Source organism: Parambassis ranga, chromosome 5 (assembly GCF_900634625.1).
Source record: "Parambassis ranga chromosome 5, fParRan2.1, whole genome shotgun sequence".
NCBI classification, from domain to species: Eukaryota; Metazoa; Chordata; class Actinopteri; family Ambassidae; genus Parambassis; species Parambassis ranga.
Window position 1 is genome coordinate 31,223,396 of NC_041026.1, and position 16,896 is coordinate 31,240,291.

A 16,896-nucleotide genomic window follows, 5' to 3' on the forward strand; every position below is an offset into this window, starting at 1 on the left:
TTTCAGACAACCAGGAGAATTAGGAGGCCATTATCAAGCACATCATCCAAGGGGAACTGTGCACGTCAGCCATACTGGGGCGGAGCCAGAGGCGGAGCTTAACTGCATCTCTGCAGTGCTGATTTAACACTAATGGAATTAACTCTGTTAAACAACTCCACAACTGGACACAATTTAACTCTGAATGTGTTGAAATTACACTTCAAATCAACTCCAATCAAACTTTTAACTCTCCAATTTTTGCTGTGTGCAGTATTTTTTTCTGAAATCAACTGGCTCGTTGACAGTTATCGCTACTGTCAATTAGTAGAAGGTCTGTGTGGATATTTCTTGCCTTTACGTCCTCTGTCCTAAATAACAACGAGAGATATCTCTCGTTGTTATTTAGGACAGAGGACATAAAGGACAGAGGACGTAAAGGCATTTATGACTCGGTACATCTTTTCAATAAACCCTTCACTTCCATGTGTAATTTACCTTCTGTTTATTTCCCTGAGGATTTTGGCTGTTTTTACACTAATTTCTCCATCCTTTTCTTCTAGACCGACCCAGCACAGTGACCAACCTCACCCGCCAATCCAGACCCAGGAGCGTGGGGCTGGGTCGCATGGAGTGGCTGGTTCCTTTGGTAGTGGTCTCAGCTCTGACTTTCCTCTGCCTGGCCCTGCTGCTGGCTGTGCTCATTTATTGGAGGTTGGTACCAAATCACTCTTACTTATCAGCTATTTTTTAAAACGAAAATACAATGTCAGATTAGACGGATGGCTAGAAGGCTGGAGGTTGCACAGCTGAGGATGCATGGATGGATCTAGTTGCTCATAGTGGAATGTTGATGTGTCTGATAACTTTAGAATGTAATGAACTCTTGGGGTTTGATTTCAGCTATAGCCACAGACTAACCACAGCTTCTTTCTCAGTTTGCCCTTCTTGTTATCAGGCACTTGGGATGAGTCCACAATGAGTAGACATCACATATCTTACCCAACAGATCATTAGAGAGGTCGTAGGATCACCTCTGTAAAATGGTTTTCTATTTTGTAACTAAACTAAAATAGATATGTATGCAAAACAATACAAGTTGTTGACCTGCAGGGGCTGCACAGTTGCTATGGCTGCTTCCTTTTGCTTTTTGTGTCCATTTTGGTTCTACTTGCTGTAAACTCAATAATCTGGATTGTTTGCATCATTGTATCATTTATGGGGTTTTAAGAGACCTGCCATACCCTGTGTTGGCTTTAAATTTAATGCCAACAGTGTTGACACCCAAAAAATCAGGTTACAGTGCCATGCACAGCTGTGACTAGGGATGTCCCGATCAGGTTTTTTTGCCCTCTGAGTCATTTGATTTTGAGTATCTGCCGATACCGAGTCCCGATCCGATAATTTCAGGACTCTCTATAAAGGCACTCATTGCAGCAAAACCCGTGTGTGTGTGTCGCACTACCACCACACTGGCAGATTTCACACACGCATTGAAGTCTCAGACCCAGGACCTCTCGCGCCAAAAGCAGCTGTCATATCCCTACACTACAAGACACAGAGCCACCCTGCATAGAAGGCATTAACTTTGACAGCCATGATAAATATATATCCGAGTCCTGATCGGGAGGTAATGTCCGATTCCGATCGAGTCTGAAATCACGTAATTGGGCCCGATTTCCGATCACATGATCGGTTTGGGACATCCCTAGCTGTGACCATACTTATCCACCTGAGGGTGTAAAGCTGAAATTATACAGCGAAAGACATCATCTTTCTACCACATACAATGAAGTGTTTCCATCCATTCCCAGGAAGTTTCACTCCAAGTCACATACTCACAGCAAGAACAAAGGGCTGCCAGTCCCCCTTCTGTAGTCTCATAGTCATTAGCCAGTCGTTAGACACACCTGGCACAGCCAGCCAGACTATCACAGGTATATGGAACCATTTAGTGCTATTGTTAGGGTGTGCACCCAGACCCACCCACTGAGGTCTGCCACCACATATAAACTTGTTTTAATGGTGCATATCTGACAATTTATTGTGTGAAATTTTAGAGGAAGCTTAGCTTCCCTCGTCTCAGAGGAATCGCCACTAGGGTATGGACAGTTCAAGCAAGAATACTATTCATCCATCTATCCATCCATCTTCTACCGCTTATCTGGAGCCGGGTCACGGGGGCAGTAGTCTAAGCAATACTATTCAACATTCACCAATAATTTGACAGTTAGCCTACTCTGGATAACACTGCAACATGTTTACAGTTTTTGACTCTCTTTCCATGAGAACATGATTGGATCCAAAAAAAACTTGTATTGTTGCTGATCTCTCTAGCAAGACAATATTTTATGGAACTGTAACCACATAATTGATGCCGGCATCACTTGATCAAAAGCTTACTTACTGAATTTCTCCACAGCGTCTAATTTGACAGCAGCAGTTTCACCTGCACCTTGTAGTAGTGAAACCTTCTTTTTCACTTTTGTTAATTAATTGCTGTTAGCAAAAGGCTTAGGTTCTACTGGACTGCCATACTCTGATGATGATGATGATGCTGTACTACCAGTCACCAATAAGGGGAAAAATATGTAGGCTATTTTAAAAAATAAGTTTTTGTATGTAGCAGCAGAGGCATGAGCTTTTGGGGATTTGTGATAATTCAGCTTCTAGCATGACGACAGGGAGCTGGAAGTGTGCTTCTGAGGGGACTGCAACACCCCCTTCTGTAATTGCAAGGAAAATATAAAAACTAAAATTTGCATGTGTGTATTTATTTATTGCCTAAACAGCCTATAAAACATGTTTTCTTTAATGTTGCTAGAAATACAGAATGACATTTCTCTTATTTTATCATTTAAAGCAGATGATTTGATCGAGCTATGGCACCACAGATTAATGTTGTTAGGTACCAGTACATGTGAACAGGCAGTAGCACTTCAAGCTTTTTGAAATAGAACTCTCAAATTCTGTTAGCCGTCTGATAGTCTGACACACTCCCACACACGCGCGCACACGCACACACACACACACACACACACACTTGACTTTACAAGTGGACTTATGTCTAAGGAGTCCTTTCCTTTCTAAGAATACTGTAAGCAGCACACTAAGGAGCCTCGTGGTGAGCTGGCCCTGATTCAGCTTGTTAGACTGGGTTGGACTAGTTTTAGGCAAATAGTAGACAAAATCTCTAAGAGAAACAAACTACACAAAAAGAAGCTATGTTGGCAAGACCAGGCATTAAGAACCCAAATGTTCAACCCAGCATCTATAAATATTCACTAGTGTATGACTAAAATCGTTCATCCTAGTAATGTTGAAAAACAGCAGACACACTGTTTCGATTAGTAGCCTAACATGTAAAGAAGGCAAGGACATAACACTGAATAAACGTTATGTTACATTGTTTTGTTAGGCTTTTCTAAGCACATAAATATTTTTCACATTATATGATCTTGGTTCAGACACACACACAGAGGCTGGGCAGCAGGTGCTTGGGAGTGATATTTAATATATATATATATATATATATATATAGTGATATTTAAGCAAAGCTCAGGTCACAACCCCATATTCTTCACAGACTCCGCCTCCGCTGCACTCCCATTGGCCCTCTAGCTCCCCTCATTACCCACACTGTTGATCTGCTGTGTTAAAGAGCCATAAGAAAGACGTAAAAGCTTTACAATAAACAAACAAACACGTACCTTTAATACTTCAAATAATGTCTGGAAGCATATTAAACCTAAACTGGTACACAGAATCTGAGAACATTTTTTTTCTTATGTAATTTTAGGCACTGGTCTCAGATCCCAAGTTTTTAAAGGACAATAAGAGCTGTGAGTCTAGATTTACAAATAGTTTATTTGAGTCTACACTGCATAGCTTTCTTAGCTTTGTCTCATGTAACTTGAATGCATCATGACACCAGCTGTCTTACTGGAGGAAGTGAGCTGGGATTGGCCGTGTGTTTGTGTATGTGTGTTGGTGTCACGCAGAGGGAATAGCCCCTTTCGTGCCTTGTTAGGAAAGCCTCTCCCTCCCTCCCTCCCTCCCTCTGTCTTCCCCCCTTCTGTCCCTCCATCTCTGTGTGCTGCTTCTCAGTTCATGTCAACGGCATTATGCAGCAGGCCGTCTGCTCTCTCTCCTGTGCTTGTTCAGCAGGATGAACGCTCTCTGCTCTTTGCTCTGTATCAAATACAGGTAAGGAGAGTCTGGACACACATAAGTAGATGCAAAAGGTGACTGTTGTTGCCATTGGAAGCTTTGGTAGTAAATTTAGGAGACAGCACAGAGTATTTAGTAACAAACCATTTTATTTAGTAGTGAAATGCAACAAGTGCCAGTCCTTTTTTGTTATTGAAATTAAGTGTTTGTCAAAAAGTTAGAAAAACAAAACAAGTGTTGACAGAAACAAGTGTTTCTGTCAACACTTTTTCCAAGACTTTTTCCAAGAACTTTTTCCAAGTAAATTCACACTGTGTGATTTCTTAGTGGCCTCTCTTGTTCTGTGCATCAAGTAATACTTTTTTTTGGTTCTGTGCCTTCTGGTGAAATTGCTACAACACCTATAGAGAAATCTAGCTCCTTGTGAACAAACCATAGTTACACCTTATATTTAATGCCCTCTGGTGAGCAGCTCCAAATTTTTCATTCACATGATTCTGCCCGGTAATGGTTGTAGCTGGTGGGCAGAAGTCTAGTGACTTGGAGCCACGCAGAGTCAGTGTGGGTGTAAGTTTAGACTCGTATACTCACAACTATTCTGTAACATATAGCGTGTGTCATGTATATGGCGGTGAAGGGTAGGTCACCCAAAGGCTACAACACACCCAAGGTTAATAAAGCACTGGATTTGGAAACAGTGCATAGCTTGTTGTGATATCGTAAAAATAAACCTTCACAATTCAAAATGAAATGTCGCACTCCTACATCTACCTGTATTTGGTCTGTCTGTGTGGTTTTCTTCCTGTCACAAAGGTTATGTGATTGATGCCTAGCATGTTTATGTAGGTTATGTAAACCTAATGCATTTACCTTTTTTCACAAACATCAGAATCAGGATAATGTGAAGGTCTTTCCTTCTGTAGGCAGAAACAATAAAATATATAGCTCCTTCCTCTGGGTTTTACTCTGACTGTACTGTTTACTTTGAGTGGATCACATCTATCTTCTTACTGCTTACTTTTTTGCTCTGTGTCCCATATTTTAAAATAAAAGGCCACTGACAGTGTCTTGCTTCCTTTTGCCATATTTTAAGTCAACGTGGATGTCTGAAATTTCTAAAGCAGATCTTTATTCCAGGGCACTTTGATGTTTGACATCATACAAATGAACTGTCAAAGTCATAGACAAAAACGCAGCTTTTTGGGTGCCTGCTTCTGAACACATTTTGTATATGTATGTATGATCAACACACCTTCAGTGAAGCATGTTCTGCCTGTGTGTGTATGTCTGTCAGCTACAGTGCACACTTCTTTTCAAATTAGACACATTGCTAAAAAAATGAGGTAAATATTGTGGCGTAATGACGAGCTTAAACGACTGCACTGTGTGTGTTTGTTTGTGTGTGTGTGTGTGTACCTGTCTGCTGCATATGTAATTTTTGTGTTTAGTTCAAAGTCTACCTCGGCCAACCCTACGTACTTTGAGGGAGGGTACACAGCAAAAATTGGACAACTGAAAAGGCCACCTTCACTCAAGGTGCAAAAAGTCAATTTTTACAGTGTACCCAAATAGTAAAAAATGTAACTCTGGCCAGTGTTGTTTGTCAAATCAACCAACCACAAGGTGTCACTGGCATAGGACTATTTGACTCTTTGTAACTTTTTCAGACAACCAGGGGAATTAGGAGGTCATTATCAAGCACATCATCAAAGGGGAACTGTCAGCCATACTGGGCGGAGGCAGAGGCAGAGGCGGAGCTTAATTGTATCTCTGCAGTGTTGATTTAACACTGATGGAATCAATTCTGTCAAACAACTCCACAAGTGGACACAATTTAACTCTGAAAGTGTTGAAATTACACTTTAGAATTTAAAATCAACTTCTAAACATTTAACTCTAAAATTTTAACTCACCTATTTTTGCTGTGCACACTTGTTTCAGTTTAGTGATAGTATTATATTCATTCAGGTAGTAGTTTTGTGCACCATAAATGTGTCAGCAAAGGAGTGATCCTTCGTATGGCTAATATCACTGCTATATGTCTGGATTTGTGAGCACAGTGCAAACCTAATGGGACACTAGACTGTTAACATTCTCTGTGTTTTTACAACCAAACAAGGTTAAGTGGATTGTTGGATTTCTGCATGTGTTGTCAGCATATTACAGAAACTTAATGTTTCTTTTGCAAAGGGTTACCCTAACCCTTACCTCTTATGGTAGATTGATATCTGGGTACAAACTGGTGCTCTGGTAGAAACCTGGTGGTAGACCAAGAGCAGCAAAGAACACGCCCTGTGAAATTCCACCAGTATATTGGCACTACTTAATCAGAGTAACACTAAAGAGTCTGTCATTAAAGAACACAAACCAGTCTATAACAATCTGTACAACATTGTAAAAAGTGATCTCTCTCTATTCCTCTCTTTCTCTTTCTTCCTCTTCCTCTCTCCCTCTCTCACTGCTCTCCCAGGCGCTGCTTCCAGACAGCCCATTTCTATGTGGAAGACAGCAATTCACCTAGAGTGGTGCCCAATGAGACTATCCCTGTCATTCCCATCCCAGGTAAGAACCACCTACGTCAATTTCACATTGATAATCCTATGCAAACTAATCCTGGTCCAGCTGCAGCAGTAGTAATCATAAGTTTTTGCTGTTATGTAGGCAGCCATGAAATGCTTTATAGTACAGTCACCTTTGTTATCCCAAAATGGGGATTGAGTTAGCTGTGCTCATTTATGCACATGCTTCATGCGCAGTGTTTGCCATGACTTGTCACCTAATGAAACTTCATCTAAAAATGTATAAATTAAGATAAAGGATTTAAAAATAAGTCAGATTTAGAAACTCTGTGTCTTATTTGTCACCTAAAATTCCTTGAGTTCCAACCATTGAGTATTATTAAAGTGGCCATCGTCTTTGTGGGGTTGTCAGGGCTATTTTTGCATTACAGGTCAGAGATCATAAACCAGGACTAAGCATCTGACCAAACTGTAGTCAGATACAATGGCATAGTTTTAGCATGGACGGAGAGGACGCATCCTCAAAAATAATTTGATCCCCTTCTAAAAAACATTCTCATTCGGTGCAGGAAGATTCCAATGAAATCTTAGGTCCTCACCAATGTCTAAAGTAAATCTACACGCTTGGTCAGATACATAAATGCAAGTCATCTACAAAGTTGTATAGCATTACTTATTAAACAAAACTCATTACAAAAGACATGTTGCCTTAAAACGATTCAGGATATGTCTGCTCAAACTTCAACACATCACTGTGGTACTCAAAGTGGCACTCACCACAACTCTTCCCACTCTGGAATTGCCCTTTCATTTTGTTTTTTGATAAGCTCTGAGCGGGTCAGGAACCTTTATAAACTGATAAGGAAACAGCAGTGGTGTATTGCCATATGTTAGTAGTGTTAAGTGTCCATAATCTTCTTTAAGGCGTTCTGATGGATTTAAAACCACAGACAGCAGCCACCTACTAAACAAGCTCACACAGCACACATACATACACAGTAAGCGTGTCAAAAGAACTGCTTTTCATCACATGACTGAGATGAAAGGTTTTTTTGTGTTCTACTAAAATTTAAAGAAAACCAGCAAAAGATTACTCTCAAAGGATCAATACTATTGCCAAATCTTTTCCTTTTGGATTTGTTAGTGCAATTTACATTCACAAAGATGTGTAAATGCAAGTGTATAAAAGCAAGGAGAGTCTGTAACCATAGCTGTATAACATAATGAAAATATCAACAGATGAAGTAGAAAACTAAACATATACCAGGTCTAACATCTGCACTGTGGTGAAAGTTTGATATTACCTTGTGAGAGGTAATGTTTTGCAAGATCCATTTTGACAGTCTAAGCTCATTTCAATCATGAGAGACTCAGCGAACTGAATGAGAAAGATTTATTGTGTACAAAATTTTAAATGTGCATTGCGTCCTAGTCCCCGTCGTGAAGACCATGTCCGAAAGGGAGGAGAAAACGCAGGAGGAGAGGCCGCTGATCAGAAAACCCCCTGGGGTCTAGACCTGGTGGTGGTGGAGAGCTGGAGGGCAGGAGATAGGAGTTCTGAACTGGCTAGGACCTGGTGGTGCTTGGGGTGGAGGAGGGTTGCTGGGTTCGATCAGAAGACAGCTGGAGAGGAGATAGAGAGTTTTAAATTTCGTGCTAAACTGTGATTGGTCAGGAGAGGGACAGAAAGTGACAGCTGATTGGTGAGGGAGGCGCTATCTATTAAGCACCTGACTAAGCGAGTGGAAGAGAGGGGGAGCAGTGGACTGAGGGATAGAAGGAGAGAGATTAGGGGCGGCTCGGGATAAAATGAATGATGTGAAACAGAGTCTTCCTGTGACACCATGGGCATAAGCAGGCACAGATGTTCTAACAAACAAAGAATCCAGCTTACTTTTTAACCACTGCATATTCACACACAAGATACATTAGTTTTCATCAACAACAAAACCACAAGTGTGTGTCTGCACAAAACAAGATACAAAGAGCCTCACTCCAGCTTTAAAACATACAAGGAGGTGTTCATTATACATATGTTAAAATATGTCAGTGATTAAAAGAGATGGATTCACAAGCCTCAGTGCTGTGTTTACTAATAAACTAATGTTTATGTCATATTTGCATATCTAAATGAGTATCTCACTTAAGTGAGAGCAAGTGAATGTATGCACTTGTTAATATTTGATGAAGACTAAACTGAAGAGAGTAGGGAGAGACATTTAACTGTGTAATATTTTTCCAGAACAGGCTCCCGTCAGTTAGGTTGGGTTCAGCTGATACAGTGAAATAAGTGCCAACTTCCAATCAGCTTGCATTATAAATAGTTTTTGCTTTTTTAAATAGTTGCTCACAATAAACATCATCCCATCAACTTACAGTTTTTGCTCCACACATGATGTTCAAGTCACCTCTCTGTACCTTAAACGCCCTGCTCTGGATTGTGTGGTCTGGGAGAGTCTCAGCCCTAAGTTGTGCTCTTTACTGCACCTTATTTTGTCATGACAGGGTTTATTCCTTGCTGCAGGGCATGTTGCTTTGTCTCTGAGGCTGATCCTATAGTATTTTCTCTTCTCTGCAGATGACATGGAAGCAATTCCAGTCAAGCAGTTCATCAAACACATTTCGGAACTCTACTCCAATAACCAGCATGGATTCTCCGAAGATTTCGAGGTAAGCTTTAAACAATATGTTTGTGTTTATATGTGTATGGACATGGTAATATAGCCTCTAACTGAAGAGACAGAAAGACTTCTGGCTTCTTGACAGCAAAACAAGATAACAGTACTAGCATATGAAACGATTCTCAGATTAATGTATTATTTCCACTATAATCTTCCTGTTCACATTAGAATGGCTTGAAATAATCATAACCTTTTATGTCAAGTGCTGCAAGAATGATTTTTTAAACTTGGAACTGTGTTAGCAATTTATATCTGTGGATGCTCTCATTCATCCAGGTCATAGACATTTCCAAGAGTTTAAAGCAGAACTGAAGAAGCCACTTGGGGGAGTGGCGAAACGTCTTCAAAAAAACAATCCTTGAGTCCAGTTGCCTCGATTTAAACTCTTGGAAATGTTAGCAATTTAGCATATCTGTTCTCTTGTTAAAATGCAATCTGTGTGTAAACAAAAGCTCCTTGTAGCATTCAGTTTCTTTTCCCGAGTATGTCTCATTGCGTTATTGTGTTTACTTCATTGTTGTTAACTGTATTGTGCTGTGGCTTTTTATATAAAACTGAGAGGTTTCAGTGACAGAGTGATTCAGTTTTGTTGCTCATCACTTTATTTCCTGCTTTTCTTCCATTTATTTCTGTATTTCTGCCCACATTTTCCCTGGAGATTGGCAGGACTAAGCACCCCTAATCTGTTATATAACAGGGCCCCTCACACACAATATAAAGTGCCCTGTCCTTCTCCTCTTGCTGCTGAGAGGACACTGGGAGGTGCTCAATAGAAGGAGCCCCTTCTCAAATTAAATTATTCTCATCACACATCCTCGCCATTTCTGTTGCCCCACTTTTCCAGAGAGGACTCTGGCAAGGCACTGTGGCACTGTTGTCACCCAGCCAAACAAGCCCAGATCCAGCATGTAACGGGAGTAAAAGCATACTTATAAAATCCTAAAGTGTTGTAGTAAAGCAACGTTTGATTGTTCAATCTGCAGAACAAAGAGTTAAAATATATGAATATAGAGCAGTGCCAACAATGTAGGCATTAAAAAGACATCAATACAAACTTAAATTGAGACAAAATGCCAAGAGTAAGTGAGCCAAGAACAGAGAAATGTTGTGGTCTTCTTGTCCAGTGCTGCTGACGGTCAAGCAACAGCTTCCTTTTTTGAGTTGAACTGTAGTCAGTGGTGTTCAGTTTTATTAACCCTTGTGCAACGTACGCAAACACTACCCTTTCGTGTTGTTCGGGACAAAAACGTCCTCTAACTTTAACAGTTTTAAAAATATATCAAATAAATATTTTTTTCATATTTTTTTTGCATAGACCTTTTAATTAACTTCAGTGCTTCAAAACTAGTGAAAAAATAACACAACACAAAATGGCTCATTTTTAATAGAAAAGGTAAATGTGGACTGGATTTTTTTTAACCTTTATTACAGTCTTGGTCATGTCAAACATCAGTAACAACATTAACTTTATTGCATTATTAGTTTTTGCACAGCACTGGATTTTCATTTTTTCTCTCTTACGTGTTGTTCGTGGCCATTTTGTCCCATAGACTTCCATTATAACCACATTTTTTGACTGCACAGCCATGGCACTACATAATCATGCATTCTTGATTGTTGGTGGTTTACCCTGTTGGGAGGAGGTAAAATCTGTGATTTTTACAGTTAACAACTTAATGACCTTATTAATAGGGTCATCAGGTCGTTAACTGTAAAAATCCAGTCCACATTCACCTTTTCTATTAAAAATGAGCCATTTTGTGTGTTTTTTTCCAATTTTCAGCACCACCCCTTAGGAAATTAGTGATTAAAGGGTTAAAATCCTGGGGGGAAATTATTTTTTTACTTTTGATCAGAACTGAAGTTAATTAAAAGGTCTATGCAAAAAAATTTCAAAAAAATATTTATCTGATATATTTTTAAAACCGTTAAAGTTAGAGGACGTTTTTGTCCCGAACAACACGAAAGGGGGTAAAATTTGCCCACAGTGTACTGTTGACCTATGAAAAGTTTTAAAATCATATTAACGAAATGTATGTAAAATTAAGCTTGTTGAGCAGAAATGATTCAATTTGCTCAGATATTGACAAAGTTATGGTCAAAATAAACAGAAAAATTACTCTCAGAGGACAAAAATGTCCCGAACAGTGCATAAGGGTTAATAGAGCGCGTTTTACAATCAGAAATTGTCTCAAAGCGCTTCACAGAGACCCGAAGCCTGAACCCCCTAAAGAGCAAAAGTGTCAGGAAAAACTCCCTTTTAACAGGACCCGACTCATAAGGAAGAACCTTCCTGCTGCCAGTCGGCCAGGGAGAGGAGGAGAAAAAGAGGAAGACAGGACAGAGAGGATGGAGGAGAGAGAGAAGAGAAGAAGAGGGAGACAGGACAGAGAGGATGAAGGAGAGAGAGGAGAAGAGGGAGACAGGACAGAGAGGATGAAGGAGAGACCGAGGAACAAACATGATAAATGGTATAAAAAATAAATTCCCCATTTTCTATATTTTTTAAAAATAAACTAATAGAAGGCATGTACACTACAGCACTACAATTGTACTGAATCAAACATGTCCTTGCTTATCCAGACAAAACAAAAATATTTCACTGTACTAAAATAGGACTGCATTTTATACATAAATATAATTCTTTGTTAGCAATGATAGTGGTTTCAGATTTAAGTAAGCAGCATAAAAGGTTGTAATGTGTACACACTTTGGGCAACTAGTCATTTTGATACCTGTGTGATGGTGCAGACTGTGGGCCAGTGAAGAGAGGCTGCTGAATGGATGATAAATATGGATGAAAAATAATCACTCCCATTTTTTACCCTGTATTTAACTCATAAACCAGCTGACAGTCAGCAGTATTCTTACTTTAGTTTACCTTTAATCAGCCTGTCATTGATGGACGGACTTTTGTTAGCAGACAGTAGCTAACTTGTTCGCTAACCGACGAGCCAGAGCACTGCATCATGGATGGACATTATAAAAACACAGCGCGCAGCATCAAACTCTCAGTCCAGCATCAGACTACAGTCCTTTGTCTCTCTGCCTACAGCTCTGCTGTCTGTCCGGTTTGTTGTCATGGCCCCAAAACTTCCGTGTTGTTTAATGATCTTAACGGTAAGAGCTCTTACTCCTTCGGATCATTCACGCTATTCACACTATACACAAACACGCAGTGACGCACGCTATCAGGACAGAGTGAGACCTCTCTCCTTCACCCCCTGTCCATTCTGTTTGGAGACCTAGAGGTGAGCTGTCCCCCGCGCCCCCTCCCCTCCTCTCACAGCTACTGTGTACGGCAGCTTCTCAGCAGCAGGGGCGCCTACAGCTGCAGGGGGCGCTAATTTGCCAATTCTCCACACAGTGATCTATAATACACATAGAAAACCACCGTGCAGATGATTTTTTTCCAACTGCTTGTGCGCCCCCTGTGTGATGCAGCCCCGGGCAACTGCCCTGTCTGCCCGTGGCCAAAATCGCCACTGACTGTAGTAATTCAACTCTGAAAATTTATTTGGTTTATAAATGGCTAGAGGGTGTCCATAAATAATAATAATAATAATAATTAAAGCTGCAAGCAGCGATGATCGGGCCCTAGCACTCGCGCGACCGCCCCCTCCCCGTCACGCCGTCCCTTCCCTTCCCCGCTCCCCCCACGAGCTACGGCGATTTTGCCAGCGGTGTGAAAAAAGCGGCAGAGAGAAGCAGAGACGTGTCAGAGCGAAAAATGTGTCAATATATGTAGAAATTGTTAGTGTGCAGTAACCTCCTGTTTACAGTAGGTGGCGCTGTGCACAGATGTCCACACATGGTCGGGGTTGGGTCTGTATCACATGTAAAAAAATTTTTTACATGGATTTTAAGAGCATCTGTTGTAGAGTTATACCATCTGCAGTACCCTATGTGTCCACTGGGTGGAGCCAGACAGCATGAGAATAGTGGAGACCTGTCTGTGCATCAAACCTCAAAAAACCTTTGATTCATACATGAAAATTGTCAAGAAACAGTTACTTCTGGTTTCCTATAGGTGGCGCTGTGCAGGTGACTCATGAGCATGCAGACGTGTTGGGGGATGGACCATTATGACATGAAAAAAATTTGAGGACATTAGTAGGATGCAAAGCGAAGTTATAAGCAGTTGATGTTTGATGGCGAATGTTCAGCAGTCGCCACCGCCACGGGCAGCCTGACACAGGACACCACACCGGTGTCTCTGTAGGACTTCAAATCTGGGATCCTCCTTTGGCTGTGTAATGACAGGGAAGGATTAAACAGTGAGAGAAGTTCATGTCAGTATAGAACATGGCACTTCCTGTCTCCACCACAAGGAGCGCCATGAGCGGGACAGATCATGATGACGTAGAGACGTTCAGGGAGGGGCTCTGACCACGTGCAGAAAGTTTGAAGCCGTTTGGAACAAGTATGTAGGAGAGAGAGCTGTTCGTGTATGAATGGCGAAGTGACGCCACAGCGGCCACGCCCTTTAACAGCTTTAACAGAAAAGCTTTTGATAACTTTTGATCAGCATGGTCTCTAGGTGACAGCGACCGAATATGAAGTCAATCGGTCGAAATCCCTAGGAGGACTTTGTCCGCATACCAAAGGTGGAAATCGCTGAAATTTGACTGCCAAAATCAAAATGGCTGACTTCCTGTGTGGTCTAGATCAATGGTGCAAGAGACTTTTATGAGCGTCTGGACGTGTTCTGTGTGTGTGCCGATTTTTGTCTTCCTACTCCAAAAAAACCCCTATGGAGAGGGGTGTTTAAAAAATTCAAGGGGGCGCCATTGAGCCAATTTGCCCCACCCACTTACGCAACCCCCATCAGTTGCTAGGACACGCCCCCGTGAACGTGTGTATGAATTTTCATGATCATAGAAGGTTGTTAAGGTCATTAAAAACTCAAACGTAATCTCACGGCGAAGGATCGACAGTCGGCGCGCCCCCACACAGACACCATTGCACGCAGCTTCACGGCCTTCATAGTGTAGCTTCACCAACTAGTTGGGAAGGTTGTAGAGGTTGTAGAAGTTGATGCTGTCAACTATGTAGGAGCAGTACACGTCAGAGTAAAAAGAGGTCATTTGCCTGTAACATTTCCTGTTACCAGCAGGAGGCGCCACAAGTAAGTCAGGGTTTCAACATATGGAGGCGTTCAGGGCGGAGCCCTCATCATGCTCATAAAGTTTGAAGATGTTTGGATAAAGTATGCGAGCGTGAGAGCCGTTCAAAGTTACATGGCGAAATCATGAATTGTCGCCAGACTTTGGCGAGCCACAGAGGCCACGCCCTTTAAGTTAGAGGAAAGCTTTTGATAACTTTTGATCAGCAGGTCCTTTAGGTGACCTCCAGCAAATTTCAGGTCAATCGGGCAATAGCTCTAGGAGGAGTTCGCTCACATACCAATGGCATAAATCGCCAAAATCGCCAACTTCCACCCAAGATGGCGGACTTCCTGTTGGGTTAAGGTCATGGTGTCTAGACTTTTTGGTGCGTCTTGCTATGATAAACATGTGTACCGATTTTCGTGCACCTACTCCAAACTAAGCCAAATGCGAGGGGTGATTTGAAAATTTCAAGGGGGCGCTGTAGAGCCATTTTGCCCCGCCCCTTTGCAGCGACCACAAAATATCAAATTATTCGCCACCCCTGATGACTGTGCAAAGTTTCGTGAGTTTTCGTGCATGGCAAAGGGGCGAAAAATGCAGTTAAAAAGGCAGGCAAACAAGAATAATAAACACAGCAATTACAATAGTAATACCACTTGGTGCTCGGGCCCAAACTAGAAAAAGCATTTCCTGAAGAAAATGCAAGTTTGATTGCAGAAACTGAAGCATTGCTTTGAAAGCTTATTTGAGCGATTGCTTTGAACTCTGAGAATATGAAATCTGAATATTAGCTAATTTACTCATAAAACAGCTGAATTAAACTGAATATTAGCTGAATCAATCATAAAACACCTGAATCACTCATAAAACAGCTGAATTAATGTGAATATTAGTTGAATCACTCATAAAACAGCTGAATTAATCTGAATATTAGCTGAAGCAGTCATAAAACAGCTGAATCACTCATAAAAGTAGCTGAATTAATCTGAATTAATTGTAGCTATGTAGCAAACAGCTCCATAGCAATATCATGCGTAATGATGACTAAAGACTAGAAATATGGCTGCTTTGTATGCCTGTGTGTCAGCCTGTCACCATGATAACAGCCCTGCCTGCCTAATTATGCCTCTCATAGACTTGCTCTGCAATCAAACTAATAAAAACAGACAAAAATATCATCAGTATGTACTGTGAGTTAGGATCCTGAGAATCATCCGTTAGTAGTCCATTGACTGATAGACATTTGTAAAAAAGTGGTGAATGGAAAAAACAGATTTTGTCTCAGGAAAAGGAGCAAGTGGAAATGTTGTACATAATCATAGGCTTTTTATTGCCATGGCTTGCAGCTGCAGGGAGCTTTCTTGTAATTAATAAAAAATAAAAAAATACCTCCAGGATTTCTTATCAGGATTTCCAACACCTTACCTACAGCTTTGAAAAGAGTTAGACCCCGTTTGCACTGGGGAAATCAATCTGGCTAGAGCCGGATTCGGGCCGTATCTGGATATATCCTGAACGTTTTTTTCTCAGTCTAAACAACGCGAATCCAGATATGTCCGGATTGATTTCAATCCACCTCTTGGAGGTGGATCTAGCCAGATTGGCAAATGCGGCTAGCGAATCCCGCTAGTGACGTGATACTATTTGAAAATAGGTCTGAATGTAAAGGCTATCCAAATTCAATCCCACTTGGAATGAAAAATAGTCGGCCTCTCACCATTGACTGCGGTTTGCATTTTTTAGAAATTGGGTTTTACTGTGGTGTTTAACAGGGAACAGGATCTCTGCTGTCTATAGCACACAATGAACATCTTTACATCTCTGTTTATGGTTGATATAGCAATATATACCTCACTGAACTGCAGACCAGAGAAGAAGGACAGAAATGAAATTTGTTCATGTATGTTTGCATGCAAATACCAGTAGACTGCATTTGGCTGACTTTGCGTGTCTGCATACGAGTATATACAGTATGTGCCACTTTGCGTAACCATTTGTTGATCACATTACCTGTGTGACATCATCTCCCATCACATCCCATCTCTTTCAGTCACACCTGCAACCTGAGCTGCTACTAGCTGATACTCACCACCATGCCTCAAAACCCCCCATCCCAGTTAGCATGATAAATCTGTGTTTAATGGTGCTACAACAAGCCAGTTGCTCTGCAACGCTCCAGAGGAAATGAGACAGAGGGGTCAGAGCCAAATTCAGTGCCTGCTTTCCCTGTTGGCCCTGCTGAGCTTGCAGCCAACAGCTGTTTGCTTGGCAGGAACCCGACATTAAACACTGACATATATTCACAGGCCTCTAAGCCCAGAATTGCTCTCTGTCATTTTTAGGACTGTAAGCACATGCATGAAAAAAATAGAGGTAAACAAAAAGATCTCTGCGGTGAATCCTGTAATTGATTTTCTGTCTAAATGTAATGCAGCT

The 16,896-nt window shown here is 41.2% G+C and overlaps 1 protein-coding gene across 1 annotated transcript in view; it reads left to right on the top strand.

Annotated features, from left to right (window-relative positions):
• LOC114435948 (receptor-type tyrosine-protein phosphatase gamma-like) overlaps positions 1 to 16,896 on the top strand; it is a 234,170-nt gene that overhangs the window by 159,515 nt on the left and 57,759 nt on the right. Inside the window, exons 12-15 of the mRNA XM_028405936.1 lie at positions 543 to 693; positions 4,087 to 4,185; positions 6,620 to 6,711; positions 9,247 to 9,338. Coding sequence (XP_028261737.1) covers positions 543 to 693; positions 4,087 to 4,185; positions 6,620 to 6,711; positions 9,247 to 9,338 — 434 coding nt within the window. The remainder of the gene's footprint in view (positions 1 to 542; positions 694 to 4,086; positions 4,186 to 6,619; positions 6,712 to 9,246; positions 9,339 to 16,896) is intronic.